Source organism: Muntiacus reevesi, chromosome 5, assembly GCF_963930625.1.
Source record: "Muntiacus reevesi chromosome 5, mMunRee1.1, whole genome shotgun sequence".
Lineage (NCBI taxonomy): Eukaryota > Metazoa > Chordata > Mammalia > Artiodactyla > Cervidae > Muntiacus > Muntiacus reevesi.
The window spans coordinates 38665588-38687438 of NC_089253.1; the positions used below are offsets into that span (position 1 = coordinate 38665588).

At 44.0% G+C, this 21851-nt stretch overlaps 1 protein-coding gene across 1 annotated transcript; it reads left to right on the forward strand.

Annotated features, from left to right (window-relative positions):
* Positions 1 to 9956: 9956 nt before the first annotated feature.
* On the forward strand, positions 9957 to 13154 carry LOC136169205 (mammaglobin-A-like). Its single transcript, XM_065937019.1, has 3 exons — positions 9957 to 10064; positions 11693 to 11880; positions 12979 to 13154. Exons 1-3 carry the CDS (start codon positions 10010 to 10012, stop codon positions 13015 to 13017), a joined length of 282 nt encoding a protein of 93 aa, XP_065793091.1. The 5' UTR covers positions 9957 to 10009; the 3' UTR covers positions 13018 to 13154.
* Positions 13155 to 21851: the final 8697 nt, after the last annotated feature.

The window sequence follows — 21851 nt, forward strand, 5'->3', positions numbered from 1 at the left end:
GACTACATCAACCTAAAAAGCTTTAACTCATTTGCACAGTGAAGGAAACTAACAACAAAATGAAAAGGCCACCTACTGAATGGGAGAAGGTATTTGCAAAGGATATATCTGATAAGTGCTTAATGTCCGAATTTCTAAAAAATTAATTTAATTGGAGGCTGATTACAATATTGTAGTGGTTTTTGTTGTACAGTGACATGAATCAGTCATGTTAATGTCCAAATTTAACTCATACAAGGACTTTCCTGGTGGTCCAGTGGCTAAGGCTTCATGCTTCCACTGTAGGGAGCAAGGTTTTGGTTCCCAGTTGGGGAACTAAGATCCCACATGCTGTGCAGAAGAACCAAAAAAAAAAAAAAAAAAAAAAAAAACTTCAAATAGACAGAGGACCTGAGAAGACATTTTGCCACTGAAGTCATACAGGTAGCCAGACACATGAAAGGATGTTCAACATCAGTATTAATCAGGGAAACATATGTAAACCAAAACCACAGTATCACCTCACACTTGCCAAAATGGCCATTATCGTAAAGACAAAAAGTAAGTGTTCTCAAGGATGTGGAGAAAAGGGAACCCTCATGCTATTTGTGGGAATGTAAATCTGTGCAACCACTATGGAAAACTGTATGGCTATTTCTCAAAAAATTAAAAAAAAACTGCTGCACAACCCAGCAATACCACTCCTGGGTGTTTATCCAAGACAAGAAAAATCTCTAAATTGAAGACACATGCATCTCTATGTTCAATGCAGCATTATTTACAATAGCCAAGCTACTGTAACAGGAAGCAACCTGTGTCCATCAACATACAAATGAAAAAATGTATTACATATATAGAATAATTGTTTAGTCATTAAGTTGTGTCTGACTCTTTGTGACCCCATGGACTGTAGCCTGCCATGCTCCTCTGTCCATGGGACTTCCCAGGCAATAATACTGGAGTGAGTTGCCATGTCCTTCCCCTCATGTCTATATTTAACCTTTAAGCCATTTTGAGTTTATTTTTCTGGATAGGGTAAGGATGTGCTCTAACTTTGTCAATTTATATACAGCTATCCAGCTTTCCAACACCACTTGCTAAAGAAATTGCCTCTTCTCCATCCTATATTCTTCCCTCCTTTGTTGAAGATGAATTGATTGTAGGAGTGTGGGTTTTTTCCTGGGCTCTCTATTCTGTGAAAACTGTTTTTCAATATTTTCTTTTTTGAACAATCCTCCTATATTGTTATTTTAAACAAAAATTCTGAAAAGCACAGGAAGGTGTAAGACAAATGAAAAGAATATCCTGGATAGAAGAAAGGGGGCTGAAAAAAAGGGTTTGTAGCAAAGTCTGACCCCAAAAGTTGGTTACGATGCTTGAAATTATCTCTGGTCAACTTGGAATCTATGCTACACCAAACTTAGGAGAAACTGGATATGTTCTGCTGAAAGAATTACTGAATTTCCTTAAGGAATTAATTATCATTAAGTGACAAGACATGAGTGAGAACTGGAGAAAAGTAGGCAGTATATCACTGAGAATGAGAGTTGATCATAGAAATGAGCAACCTCTAGATATTCAAGGATGAACAAAGCTCCTAAGAGTTTGCATCCTCTGCGAAGAAAGACTTGTTTAGCGAGGTGGTGGCTGAGTCGGATCTTGAAAGACAAAGTGGATGAGGATAACAGAGGAGAAAGGAACTCTACCCCACCCCCCCATCCCCCCAGGAGTGCGGACAAGCCTGGGAAAAGCCATGGATATGAAGCTGAACATCCCTGTACTGGAGGCTACAGATGTCCACGCTCCTGCCAGCATCTGTCTGCCCTGGGGCTGCACTTACAGCCCCGGAGTAGGTAGCTACCTAGACCTATTGATCCATCATCACAAGGGCAAACAACTTAGATGTTTCCCTAGTCTTGAATTTCTCAACCATGGCTTTTCTGACATTTGAGACTGAAGAAGTCTTCTTTGAGTAGATGCCCCGGGCATTGCAGGTTGTCCAGCAGCATCCCTGGTCTCTACCCACTTGATGCAAACAGCATACTACCCACCCTCTGCAGACACCCAAAACATCTCTAGACACTGACAAATGTCCACAGCATTGAAGGAAGGAGCATGGATACCAGCCACAGGAGAGAATCACTGTTCTAGCAATGGAAATACTTCATACACGTTCTTCCATATACCCTTTATAATGTCCTTAAGGACCAGAGGTTCGCAACTGCGGATGTCAATGGTTAGCAACAAAAAAGTGGCCTTGAAGTGAGGGGACAGTTACCAACTGAATAGAGAAGAGAATGGCGTAAACATCTAAGTAGCCATGTAGCATCACATGGGCATGGGGATTAAAAGCTTAACCACAGAGTTTTTGGAAATGTCAGTTGTGTAAAGTGCAAGATTTTGGTGGATGAGCCAAAGAGAAATAGCTGGAGGTGACTTGATCCTGGCTCGGCTTCCAAATCCGGCTCACCACTCCAAGTCAGTGGATGGATCCAGGTTAGATTGGATCAAGATAATGCTTACTTCTTGGAAACAGGGAGGTGACACAGTCTTCAGATGGGTTCCAACTTCCTTCTCTCTTGACCTCTCCTCTGCTTATTTTGACTCCAAAGTCCTCATCCAGAGCATAAAGAAGGTAGTGTTAGCACCAGGATGTCAGGCTAATGCCTGCTTTTAATGTTGGGTTTGATCCTTTAGTAGAGAGTCAAGTTTAATTAAGCTTCTCTTTCTAAATAGACTTAGTAGTAAAAGCAGGTAATATCATCAGTGAAGTCTTTGTATCATTTCAAGATCTATCTCAAAAAACACTGACACAATGATTAATTAAGCACCTGCCATAGTTCTCGTCACATAAAGATCAGAGGTGCACCGGCCATGCTCTCAAGGGACAGAACAGGGAGGAACAGGCCATGGATTCAGGGTTCTGCAGAGATCAAAAGAGAGCTCACCATGGAGAGCCAAAGGGACCTTGGAAGGGAGATCTCCATAGATTGAGGGGCCAGGAAAGGGCATGAAAACACGTGGCTGTCCTTGATGTGGCATCAGGAATGAATAAGAATTTTCAACTCAGATGGACTGAGGCAAGACCAGTGTGGGAGGTGGACTCATAGGGAGCAAAGGGCTGGAGAAGAAAATGGTCAGACCCCCACGGAGGTCAGCCTGGAGTTGACATGGGGCAGTTGTGTAAGTCTAGGTCACAAGAATCCCTCTGACTCACTTCATTTAGTATGACAATCTCCAGGTCCATCCATGTTGCCACAAATGGCATGATTTCATTCTTTGTAATGACTTTGCTTTGAGAACCCCATGAACACAATGAACAGGCAAAAATATATGACCCCAGATGAGCCCTTCAAGTCAGTAGGTGTCCAATATGCTACAGAGGAAGAAAGGAGAAACAGCTCCATAAAGAAAGAAAAGACTGGGCTAAAGTGGAAGTGTCACTCAGTCTGGTGGTGAAAATAAAGTCCAATGCTGTAAAACAATGCATAGGACTGATGCTGAAGCCAAAGCTCCAATAATTTGGCCACCTGCTGAGAAGAGCTGACTCATTGGGAAAGACTCTGATGCTGGGAAAGATGGAAGGCAAGAGGAGAAGGGGATGACAGAAGATGAAATCGTTGGGTGGCATCATTGACTCCATGCACATGAGTTTGAGCAAACTCTGGGAGACAGTGAAAGACAGGGAAGCCTGTTGTTCTGCAGTCCACAGGGTTGCAAAGTCGGACACGACTGAGCAACTGAACTGAACTAACTATTGAGAACAGTATGGAGATTTCTTAAAAAAGTAAAAAGAGTTGCATTATCATCTAGCAATCCCATTGCTGGGCATATAACCAGACAAAACTGTAATTCATTCCTTCCAATGAATATCCAGTACTGATTTCCTTTAGGATGGACTGGTTGGATCTCCTTACCGTCCAAGGGACTCTCAAGAGTCTTCTCCAGGACCACAGTTCAAAAGCATCAATTCTTTGGCACTCAGCTTTCTTTATAGTCCAACTGTCACATTCATACATGACCACTGAAAAAACCATAACTTTGACCAGATGGACCTTTGTTGACAAAGTAATGTCTCTGCTTTTTAATATGCTATCTAGGTTGGTCATAGCTTTTCTTCCAAGGAGCAAACGTCTTTTAATTTCATGACTGCAGTCACCATCTGCAGTGATTTTGGAGCCCCCCCAAAATAAAGTCTCTCTCACTGTTTCCATTGTTTCAGCATCTATTTGCCATGAAGTGATGGGACTGAATGCCATGATCTTAGTTTTCTGAATGTTGAGTTTTAAGCTTTTTCACTCTCCTCTTTCACTTTCATCAAGAGGCTCTTTAGTTCTTCTTTGCTTTCTGCCGTATGGGTGGTGTCATCTGCATATCTGAGTTTATGACATTTCTCCCAGCAATTTTGATTCCAGCTTCTCCACAGTGGCTACACTAATTTACATTCTCACCAACAGTGTAGGAATGTTCCCTTTTCTCCACACCCTCTCCAGAATTTGTTATTTAACAAATCTTTCTCATGTTGATCATTCTGATCAGGGTGAGGCGGTATCTCATTGTAGTTTCGGTCTGCATTTCTCTAATAATGATTAACAATGTTCAGCATCTTTTCATGTGCCTAATTGGCCAGTAGATTCCATCATCGTCTTATTCATTGGGTTGTCGTTAAGAAGATAAAAGGAGGCTTTCCGCTAGTGCCTTGTATCAAGCAAGTGCTATACACTTGCTATACACTTGCTATAATTGTTTGGCATTCATGTTTCACAAAATTTTGAAAGCAAGTAGAAAGAGACTGGTGCTGGCTATAGAAAAAATTAGTAGGCCAACAGTATGTAGAGAGAGTATATGTGAGAGAAGTTATATATGTAAGTTATATCTCATTAAAACTTTCCCAAGAAGGAATCAAAAAATATCAAGTGAACATGAATCAAGATAGAGTGCTTTAGGGATTTCCCTGGTGTTGGTATGCATAGTTGCTCAGTCGTGTCCAACTCTTGCGACCCCAAAGACTGTAGCCTGCCAGGCTCCTCTGTCCATGGGATTCTCCAGGCAAGAATATTAGAGTGGGTAGCCATCTGGTGGTGGGTCCAGTGGCTAAGAATGTGTTCCCAATGCAGGCAGACCAGGTTCGATCCCTGATCAGGGAAGTAGATCCCACATGCCCCAACTAAAGATCCTATGTGCCGCAACTAAGACCCGGTGCAGCCAAATAAAAAAGTAAAAAGGATTGTAGTTAATTAGTTGCTAAGTCATATCCTACTCTTTTGTGACACCATGGACTGTAGCCCACCAGGCTCCTTTGTTCCTGAAATTTCCCAGGCAAGAATACTAGGGTGGGTTGCCATGTCCTTCTCCAGGGATATCTTCCTGACCCAGGGATTGAACCCACATGTCCTGCATTATTGGGCAGGTTCTTTACCACTGAGCGACCAAGGAAGTCCAATTAAAAAGGGTACAATGCTTTATTTTCAAACTCATTACCTTTCACCTTGGATCTAACCATAATGCTTCCTTGGGTATTTTAGAGAAGGTAAAGTTGAAGCAAAGAGTTCAGTTGTCTCTAAAGGTCCTAGTAGTCTTTCCAAGTTTATCATAATGCATTTCAACTTTATAAAATTAGTCGCTAGCAGCTGACATGTAGGCTGCTCCTGCTCTGTGCCTAGTCCTATTCTAAGCACTTACATGTTGTAACACTCTAGGACCACACAACATTCCTAAGACTATTTCCATCGTGCACAGAGGCACAGCTGTGAAATCCTGACAGTAGGCTAAGCCCAAGCCAAGGGGGACATCCAGTCTAGGAAAGGCCTGATGACTTGAACAACAGACCACTCACTGATGACAAAAATGTCTCCCAAACCAGGGCCTCTCCTGAAGTTTCTTGGCTGGGTAAGTGCCTCTCCACCAGAAAAACATCCTTGTTTACTGACATGACAGGTGATATTTTAGTTCTCAAGACTTTTAGACTTTGGCATGATCTTAAGGAAGAAGAGACTCACCTCCAAAGAACATGCCCCGGGTTAATGTTCCCACAGCCCTGGAGGTGAGAGGCAGAACCAGTTTTACCAAAGGAATGAAAATAAAGAAATAGGGGTGTTATCTTGTCCCCAGAATATTGTGGAGTTGATTCATCTGGGTCACTTACAATTTAAAAAAAAAAACAACTTAATGATCATCTAAATTTCAGAACGTGGTGCAGGGGTAAAGAATCCACCTGCCAGTGCAGGAGACATAAGAGATGCGGGTTTGACCCCTGGGTCAGGAACATCCCCTGGAGTAGGGTATGACAACCCCCTCCAGTATTCTTGCCTGGAGAATCCCATGGACAGGGGAGCCTGGCAGGCTACAGTCCTTGGGGTCATAAGAGTCAGACACAGCTGAGCATAGAGCACACATATACCAACTTCAAAATAACTTTAGTACACTTTTGGGCCAATGGATGAATCCCTGAGGGGGGACAAAATGGTTGTCACTAAATGTTATTATTTACATTAAATATGCCATGGCCTCTAATGACCAAAATATGAGTGTGAACATATCTCAGGTCTTCTATGAGCTCAAGACCAGACCAAATATAGTACTGCCTTACCAAATGCTTTCTTCCCCCAAACACAAGGCAGTCAGGGGAAAAGTGTGTTAATCGCTCAGTCGTGTCTGATTCTGTGACCCTTGGACTATAGCCCACCAGGCTCCTCAGTCCATGGGATTTCCCAGGCAAGAATACTAGAATGGATTGCCATGCCCTCCTCCAGGGGATCTTCCTGACCCAAGAATCGAAACCGCATCTCCTGTGTCTCCTGCAGCCAGGGTAAAATCTGTGAATAATTCACCTCTACACTGGGGTTTATCATAGCAGATGGTCAATAAAAATCACTCACACACAGAAACTGAAGGTCCCTCACTCCTCTAGTGTCAGGACTTAATTTGGGGACCTGAGTCCCCTTCGGGACCTTTGGGAAAGAGAACAAAATCAAGCCAACAACCCAAGCATCTTGACCTTTCGGTTTCTTCTATTTCTCCTTGTAAATGCTGGCTTGCAAAGTAGTCTTTTGCAAGGTGAGCTGTTATTTGATTCACCTAAAAACATTCATCCCTTGCTATGGAGAACACCCCTCTTTATTGTGGGCACCAAATACATGATGTGGGATTTGTTTCAGAATAATAAACCTCTGAGGGCATCCAGGGTCCCTGCAGGTAACAGGCAGGTCCCAAAAACTGGGTGACCAGGCGGGGTCTCCATTAAGTCCTGGTCAGGGATACCATCTCCTATTTCATTACCAATGTCCTTCACTGGCCTTTGGAAGGCAGATCTCCAGCAAAGTTCTCCTGGAGGAAAATACATATGTAAGAACATAGCCTTCTTCCTTATTTCTCACTTCTTGCTAAATCAGTAGTGTTCTTGGCAGTTAATGCTCCAGCTGGATGATGGAAAGGGATGAGTCCCAAATAATCCAGAGAGCAAATAATACATTCATGGGTAGTTAACTATTGACTCTTTTCTCTGACTCTCTAGTCCTTAAACCTAAGCTGACCTTGTTTCCCCTGTTCCTATTCCCTTTCTATCACCCCTATTTCAAGTGGTGTGGGTTCTCTCTTATGAGGCTATCCTGTCTGCTCTGTGACACCAAGAGATACACTTTCCCTGCTTTCCTTGTCATGACAAATACAATCTGCTCCTCAGGGCCACTGCACTGGCTGTTCCCTCTGCATAGAACACTCTTCCCAGAACTTCCCTTGGGTATCACTGTCCACTCACCCAAGCTTAAAAGGCCTTCTTCCTACAACTTGCCTGGACCTCCCTACAGCATGCTGTCCTTAGTGGTTGTTTAGTCTTTAGAGCCGTTGCTTTATGATATCACTCATTCAGTTGAAGGCTTGTCTGCTGCCTGCCCCGTAAGCACCACAAGGGTAAAGTCCAGGTCTAACTTATCCCTGCGAATGAATGTGTGACACATAGCAAAGGGCCCAGTCATAGGAGAAACTCCTGATATTGCTGAATGATGAATGGATGGATGGATGGAAAGATGAATGGGTGGATGGATAGATAAATGAAGTGGATGGACGGGTGAATGGATGGATGGATAGATGAATGGGTGGTTGGATGGATGCATAGATGAATGGATGGGTGGTGGATGAATGAACCTCCTACTAATCCATGATACCGTGTTTTAAGCCCTGTGATAGGCTGTTTACATAGAGTCTCATCTTGACAAAACCAAGCATGGCATCATTTATTCCCCTTTTAGCAGTGAGGAAAAGGAAGCTCAGAATGACCATGATTTTGTCCAAGGACACTTCATGATTAGGTGTTGCATCCATGCTTCAAATCCACATCTGTATGAACCCAGATCCCATCGCCATTCCACCATTCAGCTTTGCCTCCCCTAAGCAATCAACTTTTCTCCTTCACAGCATCATTTGTGTCAGTGGAAGAAAAACCCTAAAAACCTAACAAAAAGTAGATGAAAATTCATTCATAGATTTATAAGAGAATAAATTGATGAAACTTCATGAACTAAGTGAGATAGACTTTGATGAAACAAACGTCACAGAGGTGAGGCATCTTTAATTTTTCAGTTTGGTTCAGTCTCTCGGCCGTGTCCAACTCTTTGCGATCCTATAGACTGCAGCACGCCAGGCTTCCTTGTTCATCACCAACTCCCACAGCTTGCTCAAACTCACGTCCAACCAGACGGTGATGCCATGCAACCATCTCGTCCTCTGTCATCCCCTTCTCCTCCTGTCTTCAATCTTTCCCAGCATCAAGGTCTTTTCCAATGAGTCAGTTCTTTGCATCAGTCCTTCCAATGAATATTCAGGACTGATTTCCTTTAGGATTGACTGGTTTGATCTCCTTGCAGATTTTTAGTTTTTTTAATTTTTAACATTTCCCAAATTTAAAACACCTTACTGAAAAAAGCTTCTATAGACAAGAGGACTCTGCCTCCCAGAGGAGGTATGTGGTATCACACCCAGCTCTTGTGCTTGGTAAACCCACAGAACAGACCCACAACATATGCTACTTGCACTTTGAAGAAGAGGAGAGTAGAAACAAGAGGAGGAGGAAGAAGAGATAATGATGATCACAATAATAATAAAAAACAAGGAGGAAAACACAGACTCGCAATGCTGTGCTTTGCTTCATTCAGAAAGCAGATTTGCATTCATTTTACCTAAAGTCATATAATGCAGCCATGAAACTGAAAGATGCTTGCTCCTTGGAAGAAAAGTTATGACCAACCTAGACAGCATATTAAAAAGCAGAGACATTACTTTGCCAACAAAGGTCTGTCTGGTCAAAGCTATGGTTTTTCCAGTAGTCATGTCTGATGTGAGATTTGGACCATAAAGAAAGCTAAGTGCTGAAGAATTGATGCTTTTGAACTATGGTGTTGGAGAAGACTCTTGAGAGTCCCTTGGACTGCAGGGAGATTCAACCAGTCCATCCTAAAGGAAATCAGTCCTGAATATTCATTGGAAGGACTGAGGCTGAAGCTGAAACTCCAATACTTTGGCCATCTGATGCAAAGAACTGACTCATTGAAAAAGACCCTGATGCTGGGAAAGATTGAAGGCAGGAGGAGAAGGGGATGACAGAGGATGAGATGGTTGGATGGCATCACTAACTCAATGGAGATGAGTTTGAGTAAACTCTGGGAGTAGGTGATAGAGGCCTGGCATGCTGCAGTCCATGAGGTCACAAACAGTCAGACACGGCTGAGTGGCTGAACTGAACTCAACTGAAAGTCATATATCATGATGGCAGTTCCGAAATTGTTTGGGGTCCCAAAGACTCTGTCTCCTCAGTTTTCTATCAACAGAAAAACAGACTGTCTGGGTTCTTGATGGTTCTTGCTGTTGTTTCCTGGTCCAATGCCAGGTTTATCCTGTGACTCATTTCCTCGTTTGTGGGAAGGATTAGCGTGGTGACCTGGAGAATAAAAGGAGGCATTCTGGGCGCTCACCTTTAAAGTGAGTTCCTTTTTCTCTGACACATTAGACTGACTTGTCAGCAACAGCTGCCTCCAACATGAAGCTGGTGATGGTCCTCATGCTGGCGGCCCTCCCCCTGTACTGCTATGCAGGTGAGTACTGACGGGGTGCACAGATGTGGGGCTAAGGTTGCTGTCTGGTTCCCTGTGCAAGAGCTCCCACTCCCCAAGCACCAGTACAGGACAGGCCTGCCCACCAGAGACCTAAGCATCATCACTCATTCCAGAACCTCTGAAAGAAGGCCCTTCGTGGGCTTTGCCTCTGCCCTGGGTCTGCACGTAGTGTCTCACGACATCAGGGCATCCCACCATCGTCACAGGTGCCATGAAATCGGGATGAGGCTAGTGACTGACTATTAGAATTAGGCATTTCAGCAGGGCAAGGGGAAGAGATGCTCTGATGATTCCTGATTTTATACCAGATGAGTTTCCTGAAAGAGGCACTCTTGGAGTCTCCTTAAATATGAAAAGAAACAGGAAATCTACCAGAAGGTATAAAGCTCAGGCTGCAGTGGATGGCCCAGGGTCCTGCACCCAGCTGGGAGCCCCAACTCTTCACAAGTTTTCACAGTTGATTTGAGCCCTTCCGGAATGCCCTTCCTCCCAATCCCTCCTTGCTCAATGTTGGCTGAAGAGGGGAGTTCACACCTCCTTGGAGGTCTCCTTCCCCAGTGAAGAGCCAGCTAGAGAATAATGCCCTGGCAGCTAATCTAGTCTTGGGTAATAAGTCACAGACATAGTTTACTTTATTCAACTTGCAAAGCTCTTTTTTTTTTTTTTCATTTTTGCTTATTTATTCTTGGTTGTACTAGGTCTTCTTTACTTTTCCCAGGCTTTCTCTAGTTGTGGCGAGTGGGGGCAATTCTTCACTAGGGTGCAAGGGCTTCTCATTGCGATGACTTCTCTTGTTGCAAGGGCTCTGGAGCGTGGGCACAGCAGCTATAGCACGCAGGGTTAGCTGCCCTAAGGCATGCAGAATCTTCCCCAACCAGGGATCACATCCCCCACATTGGCAGGCGGATTCTTATCTGCTGTGCCACCAAAGAAGTCCTACAGAGCTCTTTTAAAAACCCCTGCCTCGTTTGTTCCCCAAGTACTTGCAGATGTGTTCAAGGTGACAGGCTCAAGGTCAGCTAAATAAAACATTACAGACCCAAGAATAAAAGCCAGTTCTCTCTAATCCAGTTCCAGAGCTCTTTCTTCTACCCAACTAAGGTCTCCACAACAGATCTCTTCACAGAACAAGAATTTCATTTGTACATTATTTTGTTTGTTTGTTTCAGAAAATCACTAGCATCAACAGAGCTAATGGACAATATTCTAGAACCAGTACATGTACAATCCTGGGAAATTTTGTTTGTTACTCAGAATGATAATGGTGAAGCATCATATGACTTTGAACAAAGAAAGACCAGATAAAGTTTAATATGTTGCCCTGAGTCAGAGCGTCTCACTTCCTCAATGCCCTCCTTAGTCAAGGTTACATAAGGTTTGGCTTCTAGAGGCTAGCAAGAGGAAGCACAGGTGTTTTAGGTCTTAGAGTAATTCCAGATCCCAAGTTTACTCTCAGAGAATTGAGAACTGAAGACCATTCACCATAATCTTTCTGAATAGACATCTCTACAGGGATGTAAAAGAATGACAACCATCATGGTTGTCATGCCCCTCAAAGATGTTCCTGCATCCATAACAGAGCCCCTGTTTGCCTTCTTTCTTCCCAGGTCCTGGCTGCTCTCTTCTTGGCAATGTGATTGAAAAAGCAATTGATCCCACTGTGTCCAAGGAAGAATACAGAGACTATCTTCAAGCGTTCACACAGAGTAAAACTGAGGAAAACGCTGTGGATGAATTAAAGCAATGTTTTCTCCAGCAGTCAAATGAAACTCTGGCCAATTTCGAGCAGATGATGGTAATTTCAGTTTCTTCTGATGTGCTTTTACAACCAAGGGACAGGGACAAATAGACTCTACATTTGTTATTCCTTACAGCAAAGCAAGTGATGAATGTGCTTTATTTCCGTCTATTTCACTGTGTGGTGAGTCTGATGATTTTGACATCAAGAAAGACATCCAAAGCTACAGTCCTGAAATCTTTAGTGAATAATAAATTTAAAAGACAAAAGAGGGAAAAGCGAAAGGTCTACCTAACCCTCATTTCCCCAGTAGGCACAGAGGCACACACACACACATTATGATCAGTGAAATAACCAGTCATGAAAAGACAAAGGTAGCCTAACTCTTATACCGGGTTTCAGGAGTAGCCAATCTCATAAAAACACAGGGTGGAATAGTGGTTTTCAGAAGTCAGATATTGAGGAAAAATGGGAGTTATTTAACAGGTAGTTAGTTTCATTTTGCAACCTGAGGACAGTCTGGAGATTGGTCGTTACTGACTGCAGAGTGAATATGGTGTTAGGTATATTTGAAATGGTGAAAATGTTAAATTACATAATTTGATATGTAATTTAAATTACATCATTTACTATGATCCTTACAATGAAGGATGCTAGACTTTTTTTCTTGAAAAGCCTAGCTCAGATGGATCTTTCTGAGTCACAGCCTCGAGATTTTGCAGGCTACAAAGTCAAAGATAAAGGTCCAGGCTATTTTCTATATTTCTGACAGAAAGTCTGCACAGGAATTCAAAAATGTCTCGGGTCCTTGTATTGGAGTTGAGATTGTCACGATTCTATGGAAAACTGATAATATATGTAGCATCGTTATAGATAAGTTATTACAGCAAGAAATGTGCAGAAAAGAACTTACTCAAGGGATCTCGGGTGGGGAAAAGATCTGGAAGCACCAGCACTTCTTTGGCATTAATAAATGTCTCCTGAATGATAGGATAAATGGGATCATTCTGATTTAATTTCCAGTACTAATTCTCTTGGATGTCAGATGTGTGTGAACGCATTCAAGATAACAATGAGAAGAAATGTTTATTGTGCAAGATTTTATTTTGCAAGAAGGAGCTGAAAATCTAAGTGATTTTTGTTGTTGTTTTTCAGCAAACCATTTACAACAGTATATTCTGTAAAATATTCTAATTTTCTACAAGACCTTTGGCTCAGAGATGTCTACTGGCGATGAGTATATACCACAAGCTGTCTGTCTTTTTTGTCTTTTAATCTACACACTGCAAGACAATTGTTGAAACCTCAAATACATTTTCATTTCAATAAAGTATCCGCATATCTTTTTTGTTATCTGATTCAAATGGAGACTTTAGAGAGCTTCACATATAACACACACACAGAATTAATCATTAAATAACTCTCGGGTGAAGGATAGAGGTATTTGAAAGGCACTTTGTCCCTTACTGTTTCTACCCAACATTAATTGGGTTTTCCTCCACTCCTCATCCCCACCTCCCCAAGAACTAGAGGGGAGTTTCAGGTGGTTGGGTCATACCCAAGTTCCCTGACCTGTGTCGGTCTTCATCTTCATTCTGAACCCTGCTGGCCATGGGGGGCAACTTTCTCAGCTCTCTCTGTCTCTGCCCCAAGTGTGCAGGGCTGGGAACAGAGCCAGTGACAGAGGCAACTTAGGCAAAGCCAGGATGAATCCTGTCTTGATTTTAAAATCTGATATATGGCACTAATCTTAACTTTTAACATGAGTTCACATAAATATTATTTAGCCTAATTCCTGAGATGTTTGAGTGAGTGTAAGTCGCTCAGTCCTGACTGACTCTTTGCAACCCCAAGGACTGTAGCCCGCCAGGCTCCTCTGTCCGTGGAATCCTCCAGACAAGAATACTAGAGTGGGTAGCCACTCCGTTCTCCAGGGGAATCTTCCCGACCCAGGGGTCCAACCCGGGTCTCCTGCATTACAAGCAGAATCTTTACTGTCTGAGCCACCAGCTGTTTGATGCCCCCAAAGAGAACTGTATGACTGTCCCCAGGTGGGTCCCTCGAGTGGCAGTGTAACTCATCCCCTCATTCACACAATGACCTACGAAGTCAGGAAGATCGGGGAAAACGTGCACTACGTTGGAACAAACCAAAACAAGAAATTTTAAAATCGAACCTTAGCTCCCCTTACTTCTACCAGTCCCCACAATCCTCTCACCAAAGATAACTTGCTGCCCCTCTGCTCACACCTCCCAGCATCCCTTTTCCTTCCTGGGCCATCCCTTCCACCAGGAAGACCTCTGGCCCTTTCTGGGACGATTCAGCGCCCCGAAGTTTTGACTCTTCCCTCCTGTATAATGTGTACACGAAAGAGGCACAAGAGGTGGGTCCTGCGATGGGGAGCCATTCTCTGGTCAGACCGGTCTTAGCTTTGAAGGGAGGTGGTCTCAGGATTGCAAGCAAGGGCAGCTCCCAGCTGCAAGCAAGCCTCTCCCCAGCCCGTCTCAGCACTTGGACAGCTTTGGCCTCCGTCTGCCCCAGGACTTCATAGAGCTGTCCCAGTGGAGTGAGGGTACCCATTCAACACAGTCACGCGTTTGCCAGGCACACCACCCAGCCGAGGATGTAACCGAAGAACGTCTGCTGGCGGGGCTAATGCCTGCAAAGCCATGCAGAGCCCAAGAGGATGACGGAGGACCTTGCTGACAACACCAGCAACTGCCAGACGTCCTGCAGATGGGAGTGTTGGAAGAAATACTGAAGATGGGAGCAAATGGAAGCAGCTTTCTGGAATGTCCATGTCAGCACATCACTCAACCGACTTTGGCCACAGCAAAAGACACAGTATGCTTTCTGACCACCGTGGAATCAAGCAGAAAAACAAGAACAGAATGATCATAGGAAAACCTCTAATCACTTGGTTAAAAAAACACACACACAAACACACACACTCCTTTAAAAATCAATGAATCATCAAATACTTCCTAAATATATTTTTTTAAGTGTCTGTCTCCAGCACTGACCTGTCACCCTACAGTGGAAAAGGGTGGTCTTGTGCAAACTGCAGTCTTCATTACCTGACATATAGCATCCACACTATTCGGATAAGGAATGGAGAGCAGATAGTAGGTACACAAGAGCTAAATTCCTGCATAAAATGCACTGCTAACAAATTCTGGTTGAAACAGGAATCCTAGAGACCAGTGAGGTGGTTGGAATCATGAGTGTCATGTTTAAGATTTATGGCAAGGTAAACATACTGAAAACACCTCGTGGAACCGTTTCTCCTATTTTTCCTTCTAACTACACTCTGTAGGACTCTGACTGCCTAGAGTTGGAGACAGGACGGTGACATCTGTCCAGGCAGAAATGCATCATTCTTGCTATACTTCTAACACGTGCCTTGGACTTAAGCAAATATTACATCTCCTGGAAGTTAACACTCAAGTTAAACTACTCACAAAATGCATGAACAGCATCGAAAATCATCTGAGATAGATAGATACAGATCTGAATCACTTTTCTGTACACCTCAAACAAACACAACATTATAAATCAACAATATTTCAGTAAAAAAAAATACACCAACTGGATGGCAATTGACTGGGTATGGTAATAGAAATAAATGTGCTTTATGAGTTTCTGACTAACAGGGCTCAGTGAGGACTGAGATGGATGGAAAAGACTCACGTCTTAATAAATCCTAGTTTCCATGAATAAATTTCAGAAATTCAGGGTTGAAAAGAAAAACCTACATGTTTCCCACAAAATAAGTAGAACTCACATCAGACTTTTCAACAGCAACATGGAGAGAAGGGAAACAGAAAGTTTACTGCGTGCATGTGTGTGCTCAGTTGCTCATTCATGCCTGACTCTTTGAGCCCCCACAACTGTAGCGTGCCAGGCTCCTCTGTCCATGGGATTTTCCAAGCAAGAATACTGGAGCAGGTTGCCATTTCCTTTTCCAGGGGATCTTCCTGACCCAAGGACTGAACCCACATCTCCTGTGCCTCCTGCATTGGTAGGCAGATTCTTTACCATTGAGTCACCTGGGAAGCCCAGAAAGTTGATTACTTACTGCCTAAGCCTGAAGGGTTCATGGGAGTTGGGGAATGACTGCTGTCTGCAGGGTTCTTTTTGGGGGTGATGAAAATGTTCTACAACGGACTGTGGGGATGATTGCACGACTCTGAATATACTAAAAACCACTGAAGGATACCCTTTAAATGCATGCATTCTACGATGTGTTAGTTACATCTCAATAAAGCTGCTGAAAAAAAAAAAAATGTGCTTTTGTTAATGGGTCTTACTGAGGGTGATGGGATTAGAAATGAAACATAGGGACTTTCATGGTCCTGTGGCTAAGACTCCAATCTTCTAATGCAGGGGGTGTGAGTTCCATCCTTGGTCAGCGAACTAGGATCTCTCATGCTGCAGGGCATGGTCAACAAATTTTAAACATAATAATAATTTTTAAAGTTATTTCTCTAAAAAGGAATAAAGAAATTAAAAACAGTGTTTGCCTAGCGGGATCAACAATTTACAAAATAGTTTATGCTCTTTCGTTGTTGCTCAGTCGTTCAGTCGTGTCCGACTCTGCGGCCCCGTGGACTGCAGCGCATTAGGCTTCCCTGTTCATCACCATTGTAAGAACGCCGCAGCAACACAAAGAGAGCGCTGGAGTATTAAGCGGTTTTATTGGGCAATCGCTCCCGGGCAGAGCTCCCAGGCGCGAGGAAGGGGAAAGCGGGAGTCTGCAACATGCGGGAAGGGGGGGCGACACTTATATACCCTGGCGGATGCGGAAGTGGCAGGACCTTTCCATATATGGTTAGAATCCGGCTCTAGGGTGCTGATTGGACTTTTCAGTCTCGTGTCAGTTTTTGATTGGCCGGAGTCTTGGCGCCTTCGTGTCCATCAGTCTGCCTGGCAACGGGCTGTTGATTGGTGGATCTCTGTCCCTGGACTTATCCGGGACTTTCTGGCGGGGCCTTCTCTGTCAGCATTTTCCGGCTGGCGCTTTCCCGCCTGCGGTGAGCGTGACCTTTCAACCATCTCCTAGAGCTTGTTCAAATTTATGTCCATTGAGTCGGTGATGCCATCCAACCATCTCATCCTCTGTCGTCCCCTTCTCCTCCTGCCCTCAATCTTGCCCAGTATCAGGGTCTTTTCCAATGAGTCAGTTCTTCGCATCAGGTGGCCAAAGTATTGGAGCTTCAGCCTCAGCATCAGTACCTCCAATGAACACCCAGGACTGATTTCCTTTAGGATGGACTGGTTGGATCTCCTTGCAGTCCAAGGGACTCTCAAGAGTCTCCTCCAACACCACAGTTCAAAAGCATCAATTCTTTGGTGCTCAGCCTTCTTTATGGTCCAGCTCTCACATCCATACATGACCACTGGAAAAACCATAGCTTTGACTATCAATAGTTTACAAAATAGTTTATGCTCTAAACAGTAAGGATATTTAAAAAAAAAAAAAAAAACAGATATCAGAGAGCTATTTACCAAGCCATTCTCTGCAGCCAGGACACATGGCTGATCTTCTTCCCCCGGGATGGTGCCATGTCACTGAGTTCAGGTCAGTGGAATGTGGGGATCATGAGAAACATTTCCTCCAGGCCTGTCCCAGAAAGCTCCCTTCCTTATTCCCTCATCTGCCACCGAACTCCAAGATCCAGGAGAATCCTAAGGCTCTATCAGATGCTTCAGTGGTAAAGCCTGGGTGCCTAAACGACTGCATGAAGTTGGGAGGGTTTCAAGGACAGGGTGCTGGGAGTGATCTGCTCCAGGGCAAAGGAACATTGAACAGTTATTGAACCTATACTTATATCTCTTCAGGGAGGTGTACTTTATGTGATTTAGAAAAGTAGATTCCAGGGCAGGTTCACTTCTACCCATCACTTTCAAACGCTCCACAGGCACAGAATCTCTGTATGCCCACACCAAGGGCAAATACTCCCACTGCCCAACCTCAGCACCCACTGGGTTCTGAGGAGCATCCAGTTGTCTGTTAGTGTCCAGTCAAGAAATAGAAAACCTTCTAGGCATATTGAGCAGAGCGAATTTCATACAGGAGTCCATAATGAAGGTGAAAGTCTGGAAGAGGAATAAGGGAGCATAAAGGATCCACAAGGATTGATAATCACAGAAGATAATACTGCTTCTCGAACTGGAGTTGAAAACTAAAAAGGTCTTGCCCATCCCATGGGTGCAGGTGTTGTCAAAACCGAGCTACCTGAGCAGGAACCAAAGGACAAGGACCAAGACATGAAGCCACCGCTGTAAACACTGCCACGGCTGTGCTGTGGGTCTACTCTACCCACTGCTGCCACAACTGCTGCAAGAGGCGACGTCAGAAGCTCAGAACACACGACTCCTGCCCCCAATCCCCTTCCAATCTTCATCAGAGTCCTTCACTGGAGAGCCTAACAAGAAGGCGGCTGGCTCTTGCCAGCCTGGGATGTGTCGCACACAGGTCTTCAGTTCCGGCAGAGGAGAGATGGGCAGGAAAAAGGAACTAACTCAGCAAGTAAATAAATAGAGACCCTATCAGGCACACAGTGACTGCAATCTACAGAATCTTGGTCTTATCTTTGATACAGTGAAGGCCAACATCCGACCTATAGCAGAATTAACAGCTTGTAAGTTTTTGCCCATGACATGACAAAAAGACTTAATTAGCATAGTGAATGTATCAACTAACCAACACATATGCTTACAATTCCTGTAAGATATTTTTTTTAATTTTAATTATTTATTCATTTAGTCTCCTTTGCGCTGGTCTTCGCTGCTGCACACGGGCTTGCTCTGGTTGTGGTGAGCGGGGCTACTCTTCATTGTGGTGCGTGGCCTTCTCATTGCAGCGGCTCCTCTTGTTGCAGAGTGCAGGCTCTAGGGCACGCGGGTTTCAGTAGTTGCAGTACTCGGGCTCAGCGGTTATGGCACAGGGACTCAGTCGCCCCACAGCGTGTGGGATCTTCCTGGACCAGGGACTGAACTTGTGTTCCCTGCATTCACAGGTGGATTCTTATCCATTGAACCACCAGGGAAGCCCCTGTAAGCTCTTATGTCTTTTGTCCTACACCCAAAAAGTAGCCCTGGAGAAGGAAATGGCAACCCACTCCAGTACTCTTGCCTGGAAAATCCCATGGACGGAGAAGCCCAGTAGCTACAGATCATGGGGTCGCGAAGAGTCGGACACAACTGAGCGACTTCACTTTTACTTTTCTCTCTCAAGCACTGGAGAAGGAAATGGCAACCCACTCCAGCATTCTTGCCTGGAGAATTCCAGGGGCAGAGGAGCCTGGTGGGCTGCCGTCTATGGGGTCACACAGAGTCAGACATGACTGAAGCGACTTAGCCGCAGCAGCAGCAAAAAGTAGCAAATCTACAGTGAGAGGGATTTGGGGAAAGAAGTGAAGGCTACAGGTATGTAAGTGTTAGATGGTAATGGAGATGAATGAGGGCCAAGAAACAAAAAACTTTCATTGTCCCCTCCACTACAAAAGACTGCAGGGAACAGAAAGTCCTTCCAGCGATCAAAGTCCACAGCCTTGGGGATCCTACAGTGACTGTGGGCTCAACAGTTCCCTGGTCCTGAGGTTGTTTGGCTTCCTCTTCCACACTGTTCTTTCAGAATTCATTTTTTTAAAAAATGTACATTCAACATGTCATGAATGCCATAGCATCATTCCTTTTTTTCTCAATGGAAAAGATGGAAAAATACTACTAATTTCATCATCATAAGTGGCAACTGTGTTTGCAGAGGACTCAAACTCCCCTATTTGGAAGGAACCTGTGATGGGGTTGTGAATTGCTGTCCCCAGAGGTCTCCTGCACCTGTGGGGCTGACCTACAATGACAAGCATGTACCTCAAGGACCCAGCAGCTCACCTTACCGACTGCGGGAGGGGCAGGAAGAGTCTTTAGCACCTGGTTCCACTCCTGCAAGGCAGCTTGCCCTCTGGAATTGCTTCAGGTGACATCCGATCCCCAGGAAGAACAGATGTATTTGAACAGTGCCTCACCTTGGTCTGGTAATCCTGACTCCTGCAGGAAACAACTTAGAATGGAGGGAGAGTCCTTGACATTCAAGTGGCCTCTACTTGGTGGAGGAAACTTCTGGAACTCTGCCTGGAAATCAACAGCCCTTGACAGTTTCATTATGCAATGCTCCTCAGATCTTTCTAAATGCAGCCTACATGTTCTTGACCTGGGAGAGTTTGCAGCCACACAAGATCTGCTTATTGTAGTTTCTTCAACCCTCACATTGTCCCTGGTTTTATGTATGTACAGCCGTGCTACAGCTCTGGGGTAGATGGAATATATGGGTATAATTTCATATTTGAAGCTGGGCATGTCTGTTGGAATTTTCAGCTCATATTGTGAGGCTGTCACGGCTAACGTCATGACAGGCAGCCTAGATTAGGAGTAGGCCTGGTTTCCCGGGGTAACATAATTATCAGGCCACCTGGAGCCAGCCAATCAACATGTACCTAGCAAGAAAAAGGGAACCTATCAGGGGAAAGCTGAAAGCCCACAAGGATTGGGCCAACAAAAATTGCCTTGCAACTGTGTAACCAATCCGCTTGCGCCAACTACCCGATTGTACCCAATAAATACCCGAGAGAACTGGGGCTCGGGGCCTTTTCGGGAGTCTTCTTTCCCGATCGGGGATTCGGACTACGGGCAGAACAATATATTGAAAGCTTGGGACTGCGTCTTTGTGAGAAGTCTGCAAAAGAGTAAAGTAAATCAAGTCATACATCAACAGTAAGTGCATCTGGTATATATCTATATAATGGAATTATACTCAGCCATAGAAAAGAAGGAACTTTTGCCATCTGCAACTCTATGTATGGACTTGGAGGGCATTATGCTAAGTGAAAGGTCAGACAGAGAAATTCAAATACTGTATGATATCACTTATATGTGGAATCTAAAAAATACAAAGAAACAAATTAGTGAATATTCACTGGTATAGAAAACAGGCTAGTGGTTACCAGTGAGGAGAGTGAGAGCAGGAGGGGCAATGGAGGGGTAGGGGATTAACAGGCACAAATTACTAGGCATAAAATAAGCTACAAGGGATATATTGTGCAGCACAGTGAATATAGCCAAAATATTATAACTATAAATGGGATAAAACCTTTAAAAATTGTGAATCACTATATCGTATACGTGCAACTTAAAAAATATTGTACATCAACTATATTTCAATTTTTTAAAAAATGGGTCTGGGTAATGGTATGCCAGTATTCTACTATACATATCATTACAATGTTTCTGCATGTTTGAAGCTAATTCCAAATGCAAAATGTATTGTAATGAACACAGCTTCTGCCTTCTCAGGAAAGGATGTCTTAAGCCATCCAAAGAGTGTACTTGATATCCCCGGGTCATGGGGGTACCCTACTGATGCTTCATGGTGTATGAAGTCAATTTACAAGTGGACGAATGGTCCCCAAAGTCTAGGTTGTGTCTCAACTGAAACCTGGCTGGATACCCAGCGCTGTGAATAGCATGAGTAGCTCAGTGCACACAGTAAGTGTTACAGGGAATTCAGGAGCAAATCAAGCATTTCTAATATCTTCCTATCTCCTTCTGCCTAGAGTATAACACAGACAAGAGATTTAGACATCACAGGACCATCACTTCATGGCAGGAGTTGATGAACAAGGAGACAGCAACAATCTCTGATGCCCCGTGGCCTTTCCCATGTCACATACCTCTGTCTGCAGCTCACAGCCATGGCCCTAACTCTGAGCTGCTTTAGGCGTAGGAGAGCGGTGGGCAGATGGTCTGTGGGAGTAGTAAGGAGTGACTACATCACTCACATGTTTCCCTGGGGAGCCTCAGGGCATACATCTCATAGGTTCCACAATGCAGCAACCCAAAGGAAGAAGGAATAAAATAGCTTCAAGGAGTTTGTAAGACAAGTTGCATTGGCAGTTTAGGGACCAGCAAAGATGTTTACAGCTTTGGACAAAGACCAGATATTTATTTCAATTGTTGATACTTTTAAA

Coding starts and splice junctions, on each gene's coding strand:
- LOC136169205 (XM_065937019.1), top strand. CDS start 10,010: ATGAAGCTGGTGATGGTCCTCATGCTGGCGGCCCTCCCCCTGTACTGC. Junction 10,065..11,692: donor CCCCCTGTACTGCTATGCAG/GTGAGTACTGAC, acceptor CTTTCTTCCCAG/GTCCTGGCTGCTCTCTTCTT. Junction 11,881..12,978: donor CCAATTTCGAGCAGATGATG/GTAATTTCAGTT, acceptor GTTGTTTTTCAG/CAAACCATTTACAACAGTAT.